Below are 24,227 nucleotides of genomic sequence, written 5' to 3' on the forward strand. Positions count from 1 at the left end.
ATTAATCACTTATGACAAACAAATGAAACCTAGCTTTATTATGCATCATACTGAAACTAATGTATAGTAGTTGCTGTAAACATTAAGTATGAATTTTGTTTCGCACTCAGTTTTACAATTTATGAAACCTGTAACTGATGTACTACCGTGATACACGTAATCTCTTATATCAATACAGTCTTTTTCAGCAACATTTTTTACAAATGTTTCTAGTTATGAAATTTACGAACGTACAAATGAAACTTGATAAACCTATGTGTAAAAAATTGCAGATAGCTTGTTTTACGTGCGCAGGTGGGTGGGGGGGGGGGGGGGGGGGGGGAAATGGGTCTGCGGCTTACACAACGAAGTAGCACAGGATCCACATTGACCTATATCGACGTCGTTGGTTTCCCGGCAGCAAAGAACCTGGTCTTGACGCCTAATCTGCTCTCTGATCACAAAGCATACGCTTTGTGAAGAACAAAATTAAAAGTTAAGTGACTGGCTTTGTCACTTTTTTTATTTTAATGTAAAACAGAAGTCACGGAAACAGTGTAACAAAAACGTGTGTATCTAAATGTTCAAGTTAGCTTTACATAATTTATTTTACGGATATTCGATCGAAGAACAATCCTGACTGAACTACATTACTTAAAGACAGCGAAGTTGCACAGGTCACATTAACGCTTTAGAAAACAAATAGGAGTAATGTGCTGAATTATTGACCCATATCACTATCTTCGATTTGCCGTAGCATTTTGGGACTCTGCTGTGTTCGATCACTATGAATTACCTGGAAGAAAACGATTTATTTACACGCAGAACGGATTCAGAAAATAATATTCTTGTGAAACACAACTAGCTCTTTATTCACACGAAGTAATGAGTGCTATCTACAGTAGATTTCAAATTGATTCCGTATTTTTAGATTTCCAGAAGGCTTTTGACACTGTTGCTCGCAAGTGACTTTTAATATAATTGGGTTCGTATAGAGTATCGTCTCAGTGCTGCGACTGGACTCGTTATTTTTGTCAGTAAGGTTACAGTTCGTAGAAATCGGTGGGAAGTAGTCGAGTAAGACAGAAATAATATCTGGTTTTCACAAAGGAAGTATTAAAGGCCCTCTGCTGTTCTTAAATATTCATCAACGATTTAGGATACATTCTGAGCATCCCTCTTAGACTGTTTGCGGATGATGCTTCACTTACCTTTTACTTAAGTCATCAGGAGTTCAAAACAAATGGCGAAAAGCTTGAGATACCATATAAGTATGGTGAGAAAACTGATTCTAATAATGAAAAACGTGAAGTCATCAATGTGATTCCTAAAAGGAATCCATTGAATTTCGGTTATGCGACAAATCACATTAATCTAAAGAGCGCAGATTCCGTTAAATACTTGGGATTAGCAGTACGAATAACCTGTAAGGGTGCGGTCACGTATATAATGGAATGGGGTAAGAAAACCAAAGACAAAGAAAATGCAACATGTCTGTTAAAGGGACTGCTCACACTAAGCTTATTCGGCTTTTAGTTGTGCGGTGTGGGATCTGTATGAAATGTGATTGACAAAGGACTTAAAAAGAAGATCAAAAGCTACAGCTTTCTTGTATTATTGTGGTCCAGCGGAGTGAGTGTCACAGGCATGATACGCGTTGGGGTTGGAATCGTTCAAACGAAGGCGTTTTTCGCTGTGGCATATATTTGCAAAAACTTTCAATCAGCATATTTTAATACCTCCATCCTAAATAATGAGAAACGATCATCGTAACAAAATAAGAGAAATTAGAACTTGTGCAGAAAGATTAAAGTGTTAGTTTTTACCGCGCTACTAGAGAGATAATGTGAAAGTGGTTCGACAAAACATTTCCTAGGCACCTAAGTGTGCACTCCTGACGTCATGATGTGAGTTCATGGTGGCTTTTTAGTGAGGAATCACTATCGGCACAACGGTACGTCACGGTTATGCTGCGCCCTCGTGTGTTACCTCTCACACGACATTATCATGCAGCCATTTGTCCTCAGTAGTATATTTGTCCCTGTGAATAATTTGCTTGGTATTTAGGTGCTCCTGTGATCTGTAGGATCCCGAGATCTGTAACCGATACAGTATCTGCGTTACCTTTCCGGACTTCATCTCCACCCAGTGCCATTATTGAGGATATCAAGGACCAGTAACAGCAGTTGTTGGCAAGTTTGCCTCAGGAGTGGGTAGGACGACTTCATGAAGCCATCCCAACCGAATCACTGCCTGCATGAATGTCAGACGGAGAGCAAGGTCCTGTCGATATGTGAGCTACTGCCATGTTCTTTGTAAATTTGATTCGATATTCTAATGACTGAAGTAACATCACAGAAGTATTTAACCCATGAAGCTTCATTTGTTTTCTCCTTCCTTTCTGGGTGCTTCACTTCTTTGACACGCAGGTACATAAGATGTGATGACTGTTGAGATTTGCAGATGTTGGCTGAAGTTAAAATGGCGGGAAGAACGAGAGAGAGGCAACTGTGGTACACAAATTCGTCTCCGTTTCCCCGTGTGTATTATCATAATATAAGCACACTGTATATCTACAAAGCAACTGTAACTGATTACTGATGTCTTTGAAATTGTAGGTAAACTATCATATACCATCCGGAACAAACGGATTCAATATTCCTGTATTTCCGTAAAGAATTTGGCACGGTGCCACACTGCAACTGTTAACGAAGCTAAAAATATACGGAATAGATTCCCAGATGTGTGAGTGGCTGGAAAACTTCTCAAGTAACAGAACCCTGTATGTGGTCGTCGACAACAAGTGTTCATCAGGGACAAGTTCATCGTCAGGAGGCCAAAGACAAGTGTGATAGGACGGCTGTTATTTTCTATATCCGTAAACTATCTGGTGTACAGGGCAAGCATCAGTCTGCGGCTGTTTGCTGATGATGATGATGTCGTGTAGGCGAAAATGTTATTAACTGACTGTAGGAGGATACAAGGTGACTCAGGCAGAATTTCTTCTATATGGTGTGATGAATGGAAGCGAGATGTACATGTATGAAAATGTAAGTTAATGTAGATGAGTGGGATAAATAAACCAATAATATTCGAGTACAGCACAAGCAGTGTGTCGTTTGACACAGTCGCGTCGATTAAATACGTATGTGTAACGTTCAAGGCAGTATGAAATGAAGTGAGCATGTAAGGGTCGTAGTAGGGAAGGTGAATGGTCGATTTAGGTTTATTGGAAGAATTTTAGAGAAGTGTGGTTCATCTATAAATGAGACCGTATGTTTGACGCTAGTGCGAACAATTGTTGAACACTGTCCTTGTGTTTGCGATGCGCACCAGGTCGGATTAAAGGAAGACATCGACACAGGGCTGCTAGGTTTGTTACCGGTAGGTTCGAACAACACCCAAGTATTACGGAGATGCTTCGAGAACTCAAATGTGAATCACTGGAGGGAAGGCGACGCTCTTTACGAGGAGGGATATCAAGAAAATTTAGAGAACCGACATTTGAGGCTGACTGAAGAACGATTCTACTGTCGCCAATGTACGTTTCACGTTAGTACCACGAATATAAGATTAGAGAGATCTGGGCTTATACAAATACACTCCTGGAAATTGAAATAAGAACACCGTGAATTCATTGTCCCAGGAAGGGGAAACTTTATTGACACATTCCTGGGGTCAGATACATCACATGATCACACTGACAGAACCACAGGCACATAGACACAGGCAACAGAGCATGCACAATGTCGGCACTAGTACAGTGTATATCCACCTTTCGCAGCAATGCAGGCTGCTATTCTCCCATGGAGACGATCGTAGAGATGCTGGATGTAGTCCTGTGGAACGGCTTGCCATGCCATTTCCACCTGGCGCCTCAGTTGGACCAGCGTTCGTGCTGGACGTGCAGACCGCGTGAGACGACGCTTCATCCAGTCCCAAACATGCTCAATGGGGGACAGATCCGGAGATCTTGCTGGCCAGGGTGGTTGACTTAAACCTTCTAGCGCACGTTGGGTGGCACGGGATACATGCGGACGTGCATTGTCCTGTTGGAACAGCAAGTTCCCTTGCCGGTCTAGGAATGGTAGAACGATGGGTTCGATGACGGTTTGGATGTACCGTGCACTATTCAGTGTCCCCTCGACGATCACCAGTGGCGTACGGCCAGTGTAGGAGATCGCTCCCCACACCAAGATGCCGGGTGTTGGCCCTGTGTGCCTCGGTCGTATGCAGTCCTGATTGTGGCGCTCACCTGCACGGCGCCAAACACGCATACGACCATCATTGGCACCAAGGCAGAAGCGACTCTCATCGCTGAAGACGACACGTCTCCATTCGTCCCTCCATTCACGCCTGTCGCGACACCACTGGAGGCGGGCTGCACGATGTTGGGGCGTGAGCGGAAGACGGCCTAACGGTGTGCGGGACCGTAGCCCAGCTTCATGGAGACGGTTGCGAATGGTCCTCGCCGATACCCTAGGAGCAACAGTGTCCCTAATTTGCTGGGAAGTGGCGGTGCGGTCCCCTACGGCACTGCGTAGGATCTTACGGTCTTGGCGTGCATCCGTGCGTCGCTGCGGTCCGGTCCCAGGTCGACGGGCACGTGCACCTTCCGCCGACCACTGGCGACAACATCGATGTACTGTGGAGGCCTCACGCCCCACGTGTTGAGCAATTCGGCGGTACGTCCACCCGGCCTCCCGCATGCCCACTATACGCCCTCGCTCAAAGTCCGTCAACTGCACATACGGTTCACGTCCACGCTGTCGCGGCATGCTACCAGTGTTAAAGACTGCGATGGAGCTCCGTATGCCACGGCAAACTGGCTGACACTGACGGCGGCGGTGCACAAATGCTGCGCAGCTAGCGCCATTCGACGGCCAACACCGCGGTTCCTGGTGTGTCCGCTGTGCCGTGCGTGTGATCATTGCTTGTACAGCCCTCTCGCAGTGTCCGGAGCAAGGATGTGGGTCTGACACACCGGTGTCAATGTGTTCTTTTTTCCATTTCCAGGAGTGTATATAAAGACAGTTGTTTTTCCATCGCTCTATTTGCGAGTGGAACAGGAAAGAAATTAACTAGTAATAGTACAGGGTGCTCACCTCCAAGAACCATTCGGCAGCTTGTGGTTCATGTATGTAGATGTTGTTGTGGAGCCCATCCACTGCGTAAGAATAAGCTGCACATTAGTTTCCTACCAGCCAGTAATTCACGATACACAGCATTCATTACAAACCGACGACCCCAATACAAATAAGAAGCCTTATTCCAAATCATACGAAAGTTGGTATTATTACTTGTATTTACTTAATTGCAATAATTAAGTTGTTCAGTTACAACATGGAGTTTCCACATAATTTATAAGGGGACGTCGATAAACCGCTGAATTTCTCGGAAAGCAGCCTTTAAAGCGTTGACACGACACTGACGGGCAATGCTTGACAGAATAGTTGGTGGGTGGGTTGGGGGGAGGGGAGGAGACTCGTAAGAGGTAGTACAGGGTACCTGGCGGATTAATCAGGATGAAGCGAGAACACGCTCTGAGGAGGAAAGTGTATTACTTAGAGATGATTAGATCCTCAGCGCCGGCAGCATAGTTGCAGGGAGCGCTGCGTCGTAACGAGACGGCCAAGTGGCCCACCAAGTCGGGCCGCCCCCGTGACGTTCCGTCCCAGTTCTCTCGAGATTCTCCGTGCTGCGAAACTCCCATCTTCTAGCACTCCATTTCGGACGCGCACTGCGGCTCAAGGTACGGCTCTTTCTTGTAGCAGTGGGTGCTCGTTACTTAACACGTGGCCTGGCATAGTATTTCCTTCAATGTTTCCTTTTTCAGCTAGTGAACTGAAACTGTCGAAGATGAAGTCTCTGCGAAGAGATAATAGCTTTTGTAGCTCATAGCATATCAACGGAACTAAAACGAAAGTTCTTTTCATATGGCTTTCGATGTCGACAGCACTGTTAGCAACTTCTCATTATTTTTCAGAGGTAAGTAGATGGTAAGTGAAACAAATGGGTCTGAGCACTATGGGACTTAACATCTGAGGTCATCAGTCCTCTAGAGCTTAGAACTACTTAAACCTAACCGACTTAAGGGCATCACTCACATCCATGCCCGAGGCAGGATTCGAACCTGCGACCGTAGCAGTCAGGCGGTTCCGGACTGAAGACCCTAGAACTGCTCGGCCACCACGGCCGGCGGTAAGTGAAACATAGCGCTACTAACCATTCCCACCTTCTATTGTGTGTGACCTATTTTTCTGCATGGGTCAAATCCTCGAAGCGATGATCTGTAAACGGATGGAGATAACGTCCATAACACATCCTGAGAGGAACAAGATGTAAAATAAAGGCACAGATAAACACTGTAGAATAATTGGCTATGGTGTAGCTATAATGGTCTAAGCAACATTTTTTTACAAAGTATGAGTTACAGTAATTTCTATTTTGAACTTAACAATGAATAATTTAGTCAAGGCTAGGCGGTCTTCGTGGAATTTGTCTCTGCAGGAGTCTATAATTTTAAACATCACTTTAGGACTCCTGTACCTGTTTAGAATTTCAGACACATTTCAAAGACACTTTACATTAGTAGTCTGATATGGGGTACGATTACAACATTTATCTAATTACTAAATTAGTTATTTTCTATTTAGAGCTGTCAACATTTCTTTATTGGGAAGAATCAAATTTCAAATGTTCCTTATTGTTAAGCAAAACCAACAAATACAATTATGCGCATAGACCATTACTTCAAACATGAAGTGAGTACGAATGGTGAACATTTCAAAGGAAAAATAGCTGTACGAAATCTATTAAAAATCACGACAGTAACATATATGTAAAAATTTTGTTGAAAAAAAGTCAGACCAAATACTTCGACCTACATAAAAAGTAAACACATTCAGAAAACGTAAGCTAAATTTTTATTTTAATATATTTGCAAAATAAGTAAGAAGAAGCTTAAAAAATTTCAAACCATGTCTCATTAGTGAAAAGTGACTAGAAGCACTTTTGCAAACCAACAGTTTACACCCCAATTATAGACAGTTATTCTCTTGAACAGTTATCAACTGTTTGTCTGAAAGTCATTGGCGGTTTGTACGTCTGAATCGTTTACTTTAATCGCTATATTCTATTAGAAGGTGAAATATTTTGTTTTGGAAAGTGTGAGACGATGCCAAAAACAATAGTAGTGCCAGGAGATGTTTCCTTATCTTTCTGAGCCCCACGGGGTAGCCAAGCGGTCTCAGGCGCCTTGTCACGGTCCGCGCGGCTCCCCCCGCCGGAGGTTCGAGTCCTCCCTCAGGCATGGGTGTGTGTGTTGTCCTTAGGGACCGATGACCTCAGCGGTTTGGTCCCGTAAGACCTTACCACAAATTACGAAATTTTATCTTTCTGCACCTTCTGTGGTGAGTTCTTTGTTCTTTTCTTGTACTAGATCCTGGAAAACAAGAGAAGGAATGATTTATAAAATTTGAGACAATATGTCACTTTTGTTGAGAAAATATCGTTTTCTTGCAATTATTCAAGTTCTATTGCTGATGGACAGCACTTACGCATCTCTTTGAAGTTGAGATATCAGGTATAGAACAGTAAAATATTACTGCTGTATGAAGAGGTTGTATTAACGTGTACCATTTCTTGTTTTCTTATTGTACAAAATAAATTTTTTCTACACTATACTTGTACTACATAAATTAAAACATACAAAAATCGCTTTTTTATTTCTTCTTTTGCGGATACAAATACACGGTTTATATATTTCATAAAAGTAAGACTTGCTTTATTTCAACAAACTGTATTTATAACTTTCAATTAAGTTTGTGTGTACTTCAATATTTGTTTAGTTGTCCAAATGTGAAGCTCACTTTCTGCATATTATGGTCTATTATGTATAGAATTATGTGTATGAAATGATATTTGCTCTTTGTACGAAAAATCTGCTATCAAAGTCTTTAATTAAATATCGCTTGCAGGAATGGACAGCTCTTGAGAAGTAGTATTATTTTTCACCTCTATTCTGTGATAATGCTGGCTAATGGCTAATTAGTTCTTTCATTCCATACAGGTAATTTATTTCCTCAGTGTAGTGTGGATTTTTTAGCTATAATGGTGTTCAGCGTAGCTAGACTTGTCAACCCTTTCTTTCTGTGAAATGTGAAATGGCATCATTTGTTATGATTCGATGTGCGACTTAACTTACCAGATCATATACGGCTGGAAAGCAATGTCTGTAGACACACACATCCAATTCAATTTCAACAAAATACCAGTGAGTCAGTAGACATTTAGTACGCACGAAATATAACGTACTCAACTGCAAATTATGTAGATAAGGGCATCACTCTATGTCATCCAGTCCGATACTAAATACAGTACAACTAAGGCGATGTAATGTGGGTCAACTTATAGAGTTTAAGGGTAAAAAGTTCACATTGATTATTTACGGTTAGTATAATACTGACAGTGATATTTTAATGAAGCATATACTACTTGCCTCGAATTACTTGGTTTTTGTCTCGTGTGTTGTAGATATTTATATTCGTTTCAGGCTGCAGTGGCGTGTTCGTGAAAAGTCAGGGTGGGAAAAGTCGACGCAGCTGTTCCCCACAGAACAAATGCCACAGTTCATAATGATGGACAACTAAGCAGAACGTCTATCCTTTAAAATCCTCTATTTTTCAGATTATAGAATCAAAAGATACTGGAGGAAAAACTGAGTAAAACTCTGTCTGCATTCTCTAGATGCAAGAGCGTATGCTTCTATGAAGGAACACTCTGGCAGGCGATAGTATGATTTTTCTTATTTTTTATTTCACTGTGCTCATGATGAGAAGCCTTCAGAAGAACTATCAGAATCATGTATTTTCATACTTACAGTGATAAACTAAGTCAGCTTATTCTAATTGACTCCAATTAGTTTGTTTTTGCTACGTGTGTAGTGGATTTACTTTATGAAACTCTTAAGTGCGCAGCTGTTACCTGGAAAATATTTTGGATGCTTTGACGTTTCCTGATCTCGTATTTCCCATTTTTCTCAAGACACGACGACTCACTGTCTCTTACACAAATAATTTACCACAATTTGAAACTTTTGTCACCTTGACAAATGTGTTACTTAGTCGCAGAAATGTAGCGACTTGTCTGCTGTGTTCTGCTACGTTTGTTTTTGTATTCAGGATCATATTCATCTGGATGAGAATCGATCAAAATGCTCTAACATCGTAGTTTTCAGTGTTCTTAGAATACAGACTTCCCTTAGTATACTCAAATGTTAACCAGCCCTTCAGCTTTGTAAGTTGAATTTTCGTCAGAAACTACATAAATTGTCTGTGCTTCTGGGTAAACATTTGTGGGTAAACAAAGTGGATAGTGCTACAGGCATTATGAAACTATGGTCTAACGGTGGAGAAAACGTCTAATTACCTTGTTGTTAGAGTTTCTGAGTAAAGTTTCAGAATGAACCAGAAACGAGTATAATATTTTACATACATTAGGGTCATAGGTCGTCTCCAGTTCGTTCATCACCGCAGCACACAAAAATTTATCTGCTTGGGCGTTATAGAGGTTCTAAAATGAGTAAGCAACAAAATTTTTGTTTGCTATGCTGAATAGCTTTGGAAATATGCAGGGTGGGGCAAATAAAACGAGTGGATACAATTGGAAGTGAATGTATGCATATAACCACACCCGTAATGATCACACCACGCGTACGCCAAGCACGTGATCCATGCCGAATCAGAACGTATTGTGGGCTTTGTAAGTGAGAGTGGAGCAGTGAAGGGGGACGATGGTACCCACAGTGCAGCAGCAGGTGTTCGTCCTGGAAAGTTACGTGACAACACAGTCGTGGAAACGGCGTGGTCAGTTGTTTTCTGAGAAGTTAAATGGAGTCAAAGTGCCAGCAAAGAGTCCCATGCAAATGCTTAGTCAGAAAATTTGAACAAATCAAAACAACATTCCGAAACGTGCCTGCACAATTGTCAAGAGATGATTGGTGGTCACTTCCAACATCTTCTATAGTCAGGTTAGTGCTCTGTTTCATTTCTTCAGCTGTGATTCCTTGTACCCTGGAACTCTGTTCTCTGGACCACTTCAATTTGTTGCACCATGTAGTTACTCTGTTCTAAGTACCTGTCCTTGCGCGGTGTCTACGAATCTGCTGTCACTTGCTACACAACATTCATATAGATACAGTGAACTCGGCTGAAACATGTAACTTGCAAATAATATAGATGTTACATAGAGAATATACATATCGATCCCCAGATCCTTGTTTTTTCGCTAACATTTTCTGCTGTTGCGCTGCGTCTTCCCAAACCGTATTCCTCGATCTCATTGTTCTCGCTCAGTCCGTTTCTCCCTACGTTTCGCCTAGTCAGCGCCAACGGCTGTAGCAAATTCGCTGCACCCGCTGAACTCCCACGCCTCATCAGCTCTACCTGCTGCCGACCGCTCTGTCGGCACAAGCCGTTGCCATGAATGCTCCTTTCAGAGCTCTGCTCGCCGCCGTAGAGGGCGTGGCTGGAGCCGCCATGCACCGCGTATATCAGTAACCGGCTACAGTCCAACATGCTCGACCAGTGCCTGAGTTTAGTAGCCCAATATAAGTCAAGCTCATTCTCCACGAAGAAAGCAATAACCACGCTTCTACCAATCTCCGTGACGAACGCTCCTTTCAGCCCACAGTAGCGATTTCGTGAAAAGTCGGGATAGAAAATGTCGACGCCGCGGTCTGTAACATATCACTTCAGTGTGTCAGTGTCATTTTGCCATACAGCAGTAGCAGCAGCAGCTCGGCTACTTTCGACACTGAAAGAGCTTGGATGCACAGGCAGTCAGTGAACCCTCTGACTTTTTTTTGTAAGACGTGTCCTCCAGGGAAGGTCCCGATGAACGGTTGTAGAAATGCGTACAGCAAACAAATGGTCAGAAAGGTAGGCTGCCTGGGTGCGGACTGTGTTCTCCGTCGGGCGACAGAAGAGGCGGGTCCTCCATTCTCTGGCGCGGTCTGGATTTCCCTCTTAATATCCTGGCGTCGTAGCTGCTGACGCATACGTATGGCAGGCGGCGTGCACGGGCTGCTCGGGAGACAGAGCGCTGCGCTGGTACCTCCGACATGCGAGACGAGCTGAGACGACAAGATGCGGCCGAGCTGCGGCCACGGCCGGCTACCATGTCTTCTCTAAATGCGGAAGGCTTTCCCCGAGTCGGTCTAGTCTGACGGTGAGGCGCAGGTGTTGCTTGTCCCGGCTAGGTAGACCAGTAGAGGACCCTTCTTCGCAATCCGGTGGTGGCAGAGTTCAAAGCGGGGATTCCCAGGCTCACTCACGACAGGCGCCGTGGGTGGCCCTGCTGTGCCGAACGTGACACACGCACTCGGCTGGACCAGCGTTTAAATGTTGATTCCCGGAGCTGAATTCGCGAAATGGCTGCGTATGTGGCTGCGAACCATCTGAAACAGGGAAATGACCGGAGCCTGGCGTAATCGTCGACGGCGCAGAAGTCAATCAGCGGCTTTTCGAAGGCTGGCCCCATGGCATTAATACCCGGGACGATGTCACGGAAGTCTAGCTGCTGCTGAGGGGTGCTATCAAGCAGGGGCGACGGTCGGCTGCAGTCGATGTCCTTGGCTTGTTGCTTGATTTCGGCGCACCTGGTCCGACTACACGGGAGATGATCATGCTGTTCAGTGGCTAGCACCTGCCGTCTCGCTACAGTCTCGTTGCAGCTCTGGGCTGCGAATTCTGCTCCAACTTCTATATTTTTCTCCCGTTACGCCGGTGATAAGGAAAACTTTACCCAAGAATCTAAGTGGGAATAACTAAAGCATCGTTACGAAGGGATTCGGCTACGGTTTGAAAGTGGCTGAGGAAAGTGTGTCTACCATACGCACACACACACACACACACACACACACACACACACACACACACACATACAATCAAAAAAAAATGTTCAAATGTGTGTGACATCTTATGCGACTTAACTGCTAAAGTCATCAGTCCCTAAGCTTACACACTACTTAACCTAATTTATCCTAAGGACAAACACACACACCCATGCCCAAGGGAGGACTCGAACCTCCGCCGGGACCAGCCGCACTGTCCATGACTGCAGCGCCTAAGACCGCTCGGCTAATCCCGCGCGGCGCCCACACAAAATCACACGCACGTACAGCTACTACGGTGATGTCGATCCTCCTCTGTGCAGCGAACGAAAATGCGAGCTTTGGATTATACGTACTTCACATCAGTTATTAGTTTTGTCATGTTTTTGTACACGAGCGCGTCCCACGAACAAAAATAAGACAAAACTAATAACTGACGTTAATCAGTATAATCCAAAGCTGATCTACTATGATAGAGAATAACAGCTTCTCTCAGAAACGTAGTAGTTGTTATGTTCCTTTCTATCTCGGTTCTGCGGTGAACTTAATCATTCATCTTATCAGTGCATCTAATTTTCAAACGCCTATAGCACCACATGCCTGAGGCTTCGATTATTTTCTGGTTTTCCCTGACCCCATGATTCACTGCAATCAATGTTGCGATCCAAACAAGCATTTTCAGAAATTTACGCTCATGTTCAGAGAAAAACGGAACACCGTAAACAACTAGATAGGAGGTCATGTACATTAGTTGATCAGGATTTCAGTCACATCGGGCCAGCATGTGTCCTGTTGCCTGGTAGGAACAGGGTCCGCCATAGGCCCTAATAACTTTTTCCATGCGTGATGGCATTGACACGTATAAGCCCCAAATGCCGCGCTGTGGTATAGCCATCCACGATGCTCTCACCAGGTTCCAAAGACGATCTGTGGTAGTTGGCATTGGTTCACACCACTGCACCCGTCGCTTCAACGTGTCCCATATATTTTTGTTTGGCGACAAGGCTGACATCCTGTGTTGCCAAGAAGGCACGTGTTCATTCAACAAAATGCAGTCGTGGATTGTTTTGTTAAAAAATCGTCTGTGGCGTTGTGCAGAATGGTTACGGCTACAGGTCGTAGACTGTCGTTCACGGTGGTCACAGTAGCCACAGTGCACTGGAGACGCACCAAGTCTGATTTGTGGTTGTACCAAGTAGTACACCGTAACGTAAGGCCGTGAGTTGGCGTGTATGTCTTGTACGAATGCAGTCACGGTGATGCCGCTCCCCCTGTCTGCGGCGAACCAAAATGCGGGCATCACTTCCAAACAAAAACAACCTGGATTCGTAGCTAACCCTAACTTATGCCATTCCTGTCCCCAGAGAGGTTTAGCATGTTTCCGCACATTCGACAAAGGTAGGCGGAGAAGTGGCCAACGCTCACGTATGCCATACCGTAATAAGCGGCGACGGACTGTGATCTCTGATAATATACGATATGTTACGCTGTTCCCTTGTTGTTCCTCTCGGGGGTTGGTCCCTCTCTTCCTGTTGTACGGCCTTCCGTGAACCATCCTGCACACACCTGTTGCACTGGCGAAGCACTTCGTCTCACAAGGCAGCAATTTCCCGGATGGATACATAACTTTCTCGCATGCAAATAATGCGATCTCTTTCAAACTCATTGATTTGCGGGTACGGTTCGCGCATACGTCTGCGAGGCATCCTGCACGTCTGTTGAACTCACGCTCGTCCATTACCTCCAGTTTACAGCGACAACGAGAGCCGTAGGCACGGTTTACTAATAGGTGGTCTTGCGCCGCGATATCGATGTAGACCATGAACCCTTTAATCGTTTCTGCATAACGTACTAATATACATGTCCTGTGAAGATCAAAGTCCTATCTCTAGTCATTCAAGATGTTCTGTTTTCTGAATATGAGTGTACGTCCCCAGATCACCTATGTTTGGTACCTGCGAACTTCTCTTGGCCAGCATTGTTATATTTGCCTGTCCTAATCTGCTATCCTTTTTGTGCTCCTTATTTCGCCCATCATATGCTAGTTCGCAGCCAAGCTAGTGGATAATCCCCATTACCTTTGGCTTTCCTTGGTTTACTCTCAAACCATATTCTATACTCATCAGACTGTTCATTCCATTCCACATGTCTCATAATTCTCATTCAGTTTTACTGAGTACAGCAGTGTCATCGGCGAACCTTATTCTTGATATCTTTTCGCCCTGAATTTCATTCCCACTCTTGAACCTTTCCTTTATTTCCGTAATTCCATCTTAGATGTGTAGATTGAACAACAGAGCCGAAAAGCTACAATCCCTGTCTTGCCCCCATTTTAATCCGATTGAATTGTTCTGGTCTTCCATTACTATTGTTCCCTCTTGGTTCTTGTACATATTGTATACTGTCCTCTTTTCCCTATACCTTAGTCTTATTTTTTCTCTGAATATTGGACCACTTTACATTGTCGAACGCTTTTTCCAGATCGTAAAATTCTGTGAAGGTTTCTTGATTGTCCTTAAGTCTTGCGTCCATTGTCAAGCGCACCGTCCAAAATACAACTCTGGTCGTTTTACCTCCCCGAAAGCCACATTGAACATCATGTAACATATAGTCAGTTTGCCTTTAAATTCATCTGTGTACTATTCTTGTTAGCAACTTGGATATACGATGTGTTGAGCTGACTGTCCGATAACTGTCGCACTCGTCTACCCTTGCCGCCTTCGTGATTGTGTTGATGACATTTTTCCTAATGCCTCATAGTATATCTTCTTTCAGACAGACTGTACACTCCAACGTGGATACTCATTTGATTTCTAGTTCCCACAAAGATTTTAGAACTTCAGAAGTGTATTAGCCATCCCTTCTGCCTTATTTCACAGCAAATCTTCCAAAGTGCTGTGAAACTCAGAGTCTAAAACTGATTACTAATCTCTTCCATATAGTCTCCAATTTCCTCCTGTAACATCATCGGACAGTTAGAATCACTCGCAGAGGCCTTGAGTGCACGGTTTCTATCTATGTGATCTCTCCAACTCACTCTCCTTCTCTCTCCTGTGCGTTTAAAAGTGGAATGGCCACCGTGATCTTAATTTGACACCTTAGCTTTTAGTTTCACAGAAGCTTTCTTTGACTTTTCTGTATGTTGTATCAGACTTTATGATTACTATTTCGTTTTCGATTTCTTCACATTTTCCCTGCAACCGTTTCGTGTTCAGGATCGACATATGAGAATAGGACGCTGTCGTATCATTGGGGCACTCACTTAAGAAAATTACTCATGGAATCTAGATTTATTTGATGGCTCCTGTTGTACTGGGCCAACCGTTGTGGTACATTAGTTCACAGAGTGCATAACGTCGTGAGGATAGCACGAGTGAAGTGCAGACTATGGTAGCTTAAAGCAAAATAAATAAGAACTGATTCAAGTACGCCTGTTGTTTCGTTTTTGTTCCACATACTGCTTCATCAGCAGCTGTCCCGAGTCAAATATGGATCCGAGGAGATCTTTTTCTCATTGTCGGTATAGTGACAGTCACCACATCCTGTCATGTTAGCGCCAGTGGCTTCTTCAGAGTCTCTTTGCCACTAACTTTGAACATAATAATACAAGACAGGGTGTTATCATGCTGACGAACCTAAATAAAGAGGAAGTTCGAGTGTTGCTCTAAGTAGCAAGCTCCCCAGATCTCTCACACACTGGAAACATCCGGCCATGGCATGCCACCATTCGCCAGCTACTACGATTGATCAACCCTGGTACAGAGTTGAAGGTGCACAGAATGAGATACCAGCGTGTGTCATCAGAGCTGAGTTTCTACATAACTTATGTACACTTATGTGTGTGAAATCTTACGGGACTTAACTGCTAAGGTCATCAGTCCCTAAGTTACACACTACTTAACCTGCTAAGGTCATCAGTCCCTAAGCTTACACACTACTTAACCTAAATTGTCCTACGGGCAAACACAGACACCAATGCTCGAGGGAGGACGAGAACCTACATAACTGATCGTGAGCTTTTGTTACAGTATTGTGTACATATAAAATGTAAAATTTCGTCATTTTCTCTCCTTCTTATTGTCATCGTCCGGACTTTTTATCTACACAGTGAGTGTTCTAATGTGTGCAAACTTAGCTATCCATTTAGCGTGCAAATGGACATAACATCTGAACTGTCTTCACAAGTCCAGGGTGTGAAACAGACATTCTAAATAAATATGAACCTGGCCCTGTAAGGCAGCTAATATTAGGTGCAGATGGTAACAAAAATTATTATAAATGTTACTGTCACGTAACTAGAATGCATGAATTAATAAAAGTGAAAGTTAGGGATCCATTCTGGAAAGACTAAACAGCTCTTCCCTTTTTTTTCTACATATAATTTATCAACTGTGCTTTCAGGGGCCAAGTAATACACAGCAATTATGTTCGATTACTTTTGACACTCAATAATAAAATATACAACTCTTGGACATATTGAACTGACGATTATTAAAATCGTTATCTCTACATATGAAAAATTTTTATCACAGCAAAGAAAAATTAAAAATTTTCATCAGCTCATTTACATTTAGGTTGTCGTAGCTGGTCAACGCACTGTGTTGCTGGAAAATAAATTTACTTTTTGAACCAATGAAAACATCTCTCAAGTACTCAATGTGAGGGTAGGTTAGTATTCAAGCTTTTGATATTCAAAGGTCAAAGCGTACGGAGGTTGGAGTGAGCAATTCTGGACTCAACATTTACTGTGGCCTAATGCGCGATGGTACTTTACCAAGCGGCGTCTGTAATGGCGTTGTCTCTGTGCTGGATCTGAAACGTTAATTCCCTATTCTTCCCTTGACTGAATTCACTAATTCTCAACTTTCCTGTGTTCTGTAGAGCGTTAATTTTCCTTAGTCAAATAATAGCTATAGCACACTCGCTAAGGTTTGGAGAGGCGTGCACAATGTCTTTGCCCGCAAAAAAATTCCCGCAGGAGTTTTTTGCTATCTGTCGCCATGATAGGTGTATCGTATCGTCTCACTTCACAGAAAGCAAAGCTCTCAATGTCCTCACTCTTGCGTGGTCGGGGAATATTTAACCACCACTTTGCTATCTGTCGCCATGATAAGTGAAGCGTATCGTCTCACTTGACTGAAAGGAAATCTCTCAATGCCCTCACTGTTTTCCTCACTGTGGTCCGCCGTGAGACGAGAGAGATCTAGCCATTTTAGTTCTCAAAATGCTTTTATGTAAGGGGATTTCTCCACCTTGTCGCGTGTGCGTCGCCCAGCATGGTTTCAGCCAGATACCATCTTAGTATATATATAGTTAAGGCACACCAGCCACTTGACCATCTTCTTCTTCTGTGCGAATGCACAAATAGAGCCCGAACTCTTACGGGAATCGACAACGCGCCGCGAGTAATGAGTATAACGGGCGGGGGCACTACAAATGTAGTGCGGGACAATACGTTGAGAATGTGGGTTTCGCAGGAGGGGTGCCACAGAGAAATCCCTGCAGTCGCGCTATTCTCTGTGTCCTCGGTGGCTCAGATGGATAGAGCATCTGCCATGTAAGGATGAGATCCCGGGTTCGTGTCCCGGTCGGGGCACACATTCTCATCTGTCCCTGTTGACGTATGTCGGACGCCTGTAAGCAGCTAAGGGTGTTCATTTCATTGTAAATAATATATTGTTCTGGCCTTATCCCTTTCTGTGCTGAAGCTCACCGTTCTCTTGTTAAAAGGGGATTTCCGATGCCATTAACGACCTGCTCGGTTCGTCTCCAAAATGCGTTTCACTTTAACTTGTTTCTACATCTACATTTATACTCCGCAAACCACCCAAAGGTGTGTGGCGGAGGGCACTTTACGTGCCACTGTCATAACTTCCCTTTTCTGTTCCAGTCGCGTATGGTTCGCGGGAAGAACGACTGTCTGAAAGCCTCCGTGCGCGCTCGAAGCTCTCTAATTTTACATTCGTGATCTCCTCGGGAGGTATAAGTAAGGGAAAGCAATATATCCGATACCTCATCTAGAAACGCACCCTCTCGAAACCTGGCGAGCAAGCTACACCGCGATGCAGAGCGCCTCTCTTGCAGAGTCTGCCACTTGAGTTTGTTAAACATCTCCGTAACGCTATCACGGGTACCAAACAACCCTGTGACGAAACGCGCCGCTCTTCTTTGGATCTTCTCTATCTTCTCCGTCAACCCGATCTGGTACGGATCCCACACTGATGAGCAATACTCAAGTATAGGTCGAACGAGTGTTTTGTAAGCAACCTCCTTTGTTGACGGACTACATTTTCTAAGGACTTTCCTAATGAATCTCAACCTGGTACCCGCCTTACCAACAATTAATTTTATATGATCATTCCACTTCAAATCGTTCCGCACGCATACTCCCAGATATTTTACAGAAGTAACTGCTATCAGTGTTTGTTCCGCTATCATATAATCATACGATAAAGGATCCTTCTTTCTATGTATTCGCAATACATTACATTTGTCTATGTTAAGGGTGAGTTGCCACTCCCTGCACCAAGTGCCTATCCGCTGCAGATCTTCCTGCATTTTGCTACAATTTTCTAATGCTGCAACTTCTCTGTATACTACAGCATCATCCGCGAAAAGCCGCATGGAACTTCCGACACTATCTACTAGGTCATTTATATATATTACGAAAAGCAATGGTCCCCTAACACTCCCCTGTGGCACGCCAGAGGTTACTTTAACGTCTGTAGACGTCTCTCCATTGATAACAACATGCTGCGTTCTGTTTGCTAAAAACTGTTCAATCCAGCCACACAGCTGGTCTGATTTTCCGTAGCCTCTTACTTTGTTTATCAAGCGACAGTGCGGAACTGCATCGAACACCTTCCGGAAGTCAAGGAAAATAGCATCTACCTGGGAGCCTGTATCTAATATTTTCTGGGTCTCATGAAAAAATAAAGCGAGTTGGGTCTCACACGATTGCTGTTTCCGGAATCCATGTTGATTCCTACAGAGTAGATTCTGGGTTTCCAAAAACGACATGATACTCGAGCAAAAAACATGTTCTAAAATTCTACAGCAGATCGACGTCAGAGATATAGGTCTATAGTTTTGCGCATCTGCTCGACGACCCTTCTTGAAGACTGGGACTACCTGTGCTCTTTTCCAATCATTTGGAACCTTCTGTTCTTCTAGAGACTTGCGGTACACGGCTGTTAGAAGGGGGGCAAGTTCTTTCGCGTACTCTGTGTAGAATCGATTTGGTATCCCGTCAGGCCCAGTGGACTTTCCTCTGTTGAGTGATTCCAGTTGCTTTTCTATTCCGTGGACACTTATTTCGATGTCAGCCATTTGTTCGTTTGTGCGAGGATTTAGAGAAGGAACTGCAGTGCGGTCTTCCTCTGTGAAACAGCTTTGGAAAAAGGTGTTTAGTATTTCAGCTTTACACGTGTCATCCTCTGTTTCAATGCCATCATCATCCTGGAGTGTGGATATGCTGTTTCGAGCCACTTACTGATTTAACGTAAGACCAGAACTTCCTAGGATTTTCTGTCAAGTCGGTACATAGAGTTTTACTTTCCAATTCACTGAACGTTTCACGCATAGCCCTCCATACGCTAACTTTGACATCGTTTAGCTTCTGTTTGTCTGAGAGGTTTTGGATGCGTTTAAACTTGGAGTGAAGCTCTCTTTGCTTTCGCAGTACTTTCCTAACTTTGTTGTTGAACCACAGTGGGTTTTTCCTGTCCCTCACAGTTTTACTCGGCACGTACCTGTCTAAAACGCATTTTACGATTGCCTTGAACTTTTTCCATAAACACTCAACATTGTCAATGTCAGAACAGAAATTTTCGTTTTGACCTGTTAGGTAGTCTGAAATCTGCCTTCTATTCCTCTTGCTAAACAGATAAATCTTCCTCCCTTTTTTTATATTCCTATCAACTTCCATATTCAGGGATGCTGAAACGGCCTTATGATCACTGATTCCCTGTTCTGCACATACAGAGTCGAAAAGTTCGGGTCTGTTTGTTATCAGTAGGTCGAAGATGTTATCTCCACGAGTCGGTTCTCTGTTTAATTACTCGAGGTAATTTTCGGATAGTGCACTCAGCATAATGTCCAAAAAATGGTCCAAATGGCTCTGAGCACTATGAAACTTAACATCTTTGGTCATCAGTCCCCTAGAACTTAGAACTACTTAAACGTAACTAACCTAACGATATCACATAACACCGAGTCTTCACGAGGCAGAGAAACTCCCTGACCCCGTCGGGAATGGAACCCGGGAACCCGGGCGCGGGAAGCGAGAACGCTACCGCACGACCACGAGCTGCGGACCAGTATAATGTCACTCGATGCTCTGTCCCTACCACCCGTCCTAAACATCTGCGTGTCCCAGTCTATATCTGGCAAATTGAAATCTCCACCTAAGACTATAACATGCTGAGAAAATTTATGTGAAATGTATTCCAAATTTTCTCTCAGTTTTTCTGCCACTAATGCTGCTGAGTCGGGAGGTAGGTAAAAGGAGCCAATTATTAACCTAGCTCACAGGAACTATCCACTTCTACTTCACAACAGGATAAACTACTACTAACAGCGACAAACACGCCACCACCGGTTGCATGCAATCTATCCTTTCTAAACACCGTCTGTGCCTTTGTAAAAATTTCGGCAGAATTTATCTCTGGCTTCAACCAGCTTTCTGTACCTATAACGATTTCAGCTTCGGTGCTTTCTATCAGCGCTTGAAGTTCCGATACTTTACCAATGCAGCTTCGACAGTTTACAATTACAATGCCGATTGCTGCTTGGTCCCCGCATGTCCTGACTTTGCCCCGCACCCTTTGAGGCTGTTGCCCTTTCTGTACTTGCCCGAGGCCATCTAACCTAAAAAACCGCCCAGTCCACGCCACACAACCCCTGCTACCCGTGTAGCCGCTTGCTGCGTGTAGTAGACTCCTGACCTATCCAGCGGAACCCGAAACCCCACCACCCTATGGCGCAAGTCGAGGAATCTGCAGCCCACACGGTCGCAGAACCGTCTCAGCCTCTGATAGAGACCCTCCACTCTGCTCTGTACCAAAGGTCAGCAGTCAGTCCTGTCGACGATGCTGCAGACGGTGAGCTCTGCTTTCATCCCGCTAGCGAGACTGGCAGTCTTCACCAAATCAGATAGCCGCCGGAAGCCAGAGAGGATTTCCTCCGATCCATAGCGACACACATCATTGGTGCCGTCATGAGCGACCACCTGCAGATGGGGGCACCCTGTACCCTTCAGTTTATTCATACCCCTGTCCGTATATTGGCAGATATTGTTTTGTTAGTTTTCGGTACGTGAGATTAACTGCCATTGCCTTTTGTTGATATAATGTAATAATTATTTTTTGAGGGTCTCATACTGTATCGTACTGTCGTTATGGGTCAAGCTCATGTAAGGTCCGTAAAATCCGGACACCTTTCCTGTGAAAGACTGAAGCCGCTGTGCAGTAGCAGGTGGTGCAGAGCGATCTCTCTCTTGCTGTCCGCCAGACGCCCCGGAGTGCGTGCACGGGCAGCAGCGCGTATGGGGGGCGGCGCGCCGCGAGACGGTGTCGGTGCCGTGCCAGGTGGAGGCGCGGCCGGCGGCCACGCTCTTCCGCTGGGCCTTCAACAGCAGCGCGGGCGGGCCCAGCTCGACGCCGGCCGCCGTCACCACGCAGCCGGGCCGCAGCGTCGCCACGCACACGCCGCTCAGCGAGCGCGATTACGGCACACTGCTCTGCTGGGCGCGCAACGAACTCGGCACCCAGCTGCACCCCTGCGTCTTCCTCGTCGTGCCTGCAGGTTTGGGCATCGCACTGCGAGCTGCGCGCTGCCTGATGACGGCCCGGCGCCGGAAAGTTCAGTTTGCGAAGTCTTTTAAACTAATTCTCCGAAGTCTTTATCCTGTAATGTTATGAAACCACAACGAATAACTGACGTACCTTTGTATACTGTTCAGATCTTGCACCGTGTTCGGCGCAGGAAAAAGTATAACGGCTATAAACCAGTGGCCCACCGGCTTGCTGTACACCGGACGAGTTGTAAATGTACGGTGCGTGGAAACAGCAGCTATTCTGGCAGGACGCAGTTGACCTCAAGGAAGGCAGCGGCTAGCAACCAAATTGTAGCGTACTTAAGTGAGATGCCACTATTCATTGATGATTATTAATGTTACTATAAATCTGACGTTAAGAATCCCAAACTTCTCGTATCTCATTAAATATAAAATATGAGATTTAATAAATTATTATTATGTTGAATTTAAAGTCCCTTTGACGTCAATATTTTGATATTGGCTGTTGAAATTACACCATACAATAACAATTTGTTTTCTCCACAACCTCTTCATTGTCCGGCAGCTTATTCTTTGAACAAGGAAATCTGAGGGGATTAGGAGTGCCTATTAAATGATACAGAGAAAACCTCATTTACCTTTAATTTTCTTTAGAGCTCTATTGATTGTCGATTTCAGATCATTCACACAAGGTTGGCGCCGGTGGCGACACATGCAACGTGCTGACATGAAGAAAATTTACAACCGATTTCTCATACACAAACGGCAGTTGACCGGCGTTGCCAGATGAAATGCTGTTGTGGCGCCTCGTGTAAGGAGGAGAAATGCGTACCATCACGTGTCCGACTTTGATAAAGGTCGGACTGTAGCCTACCGCGATTGGGGTTTATCGTATCGCGACATTGTTGCTCGCGTTGGTCGAGATCCAATGACTGTTAGCAGAACATGGTGGGTTCAGGAGGGTAACACGGAACGGCGTGCTGGATCCCAACGGCCTCGTATCACTAGCAGTCGAGATGACAGGCATCTTATCCGCATGGCTGTAACGGATCGTGCAGCCACGTCTCGATCCCTAAGTCAACAGATGGGGACGTTTGCAAGACAACAACCATCCGCACGAACAGTTCGACGACGTTTGCAGTAGATTGGATTATCTGCTCGGAGACCATGGCTGCGGTTATCTTTGACGCTGCGTCACAGACAGGAGCACCTACGATGGTGTACTCAGCGACGAACCTGGGTGCACGAATGGAAAAGCGTCATTTTTTCGGATGAATCCAGGTTCTGTTTACAGCATCATGATGGTCCCATCTGTGTTTGGCGACATCGCGGTGAACGCACTTTGGAAGCGTGTGTTCGTTATCGCTAAACTGACGTTACATTTCAGATGTGTTACGACCCGTGGCTCTACCCTTCATTCGATCCCTGCGAAACCCTACATTTCTGCAAGATAATGCACGACCGCATTTTGCAGGTCCTGTACGGGCCTTTCTGGATACAGAAAATGTTCGACTGCTGCCCTGGCCAGCACTTTCTCCAGATCTCTCAGCAATTGAAAACGTCTGGTCAATGATGGCCGACCAACTGACTCGTCACAATACGCCAGTCACTATTCTTCATGAAATGTGGTATCGTGTTGAAGCTGCATGGGCAGCTGTACCTGTAGACGCCATCCAACTCTGTTTGACTCAATGCTCAAGCGTATCAAGGCCGTTATTACGGCCAGAGATGGTTGTTCTGGGTATTGACGTCTCAGGATTTATGCACCCATATTGCGTTAAAATGTAATCACATGTCAGTTCTAGTAAAATATATTTGTCCAATGAATACCCGTTTATCATCTGCATTTCTTCTTGGTGTAGCAATTTTAATGGCCAGTAGTGTATGCTAGTTTAATGTGTCAAATACCTTGGAACCCGTAGTAATACTTCATCATACTAACTTACCATAAAATGTTGGCTGTGCTAATTAAAAGAAGCAGCAATCTGCAACGAATACGTAATCAGGACTAATCTCTGGTAATATCCGCATCTTTACGAGGAGAAAGACAATTTTTACTTGATCAGAGAATCAAAAAAGTCCATAACTGCCTTGCTAAGAACCGTAAATAGCGGCGTATTAAAATATGTCGTAGTAAAATTACTATTCCTACATTAGTATTTAAAATAAACATGAGATGTTACAAGCTGCAGCATTCTCACGAGAAGTATTGTGTCTAGACAGCCGCCGAGGATCTCCACTCTCCGCTAGGTAGAAAATCGCTTTTAAGTGTTTATCTTCTAAACAAGGATTTAAATACTTAGATTTCACGTATGGTATACATCTCCGCAAGGTCTCCAAGCATGACAAATAGCTATGGTTAATTTTAAATTAAGATGAAATTTACGTTAACTTTTTTTGTAATTAGTGAAATTTTCCCCACCTCATATCTTGAAAACTATTAAACACACCAAATTACTTTGTGTGTTGATTACAAAAATACGACTCGACAAGGAGTGTTTGCGGAATACGAAGTCCTATTGCCTTTAAAGTGTATAAGCTTCGGGAGATGGTACTTTT

At 44.3% G+C, this 24,227-nt stretch overlaps 1 protein-coding gene across 1 annotated transcript in view; it reads left to right on the forward strand.

The window, feature by feature from the left end:
* LOC124776739 (neural cell adhesion molecule 2-like) overlaps positions 1-24,227 on the forward strand; it is a 224,189-nt gene that overhangs the window by 163,132 nt on the left and 36,830 nt on the right. Inside the window, exon 7 of the mRNA XM_047251864.1 lies at positions 21,383-21,676. Coding sequence (XP_047107820.1) covers positions 21,383-21,676 — 294 coding nt within the window. The remainder of the gene's footprint in view (positions 1-21,382; positions 21,677-24,227) is intronic.

The sequence above is a fragment of the Schistocerca piceifrons genome, chromosome 1 (genome assembly GCF_021461385.2).
Source record: "Schistocerca piceifrons isolate TAMUIC-IGC-003096 chromosome 1, iqSchPice1.1, whole genome shotgun sequence".
NCBI classification, from domain to species: domain Eukaryota; kingdom Metazoa; phylum Arthropoda; class Insecta; order Orthoptera; family Acrididae; genus Schistocerca; species Schistocerca piceifrons.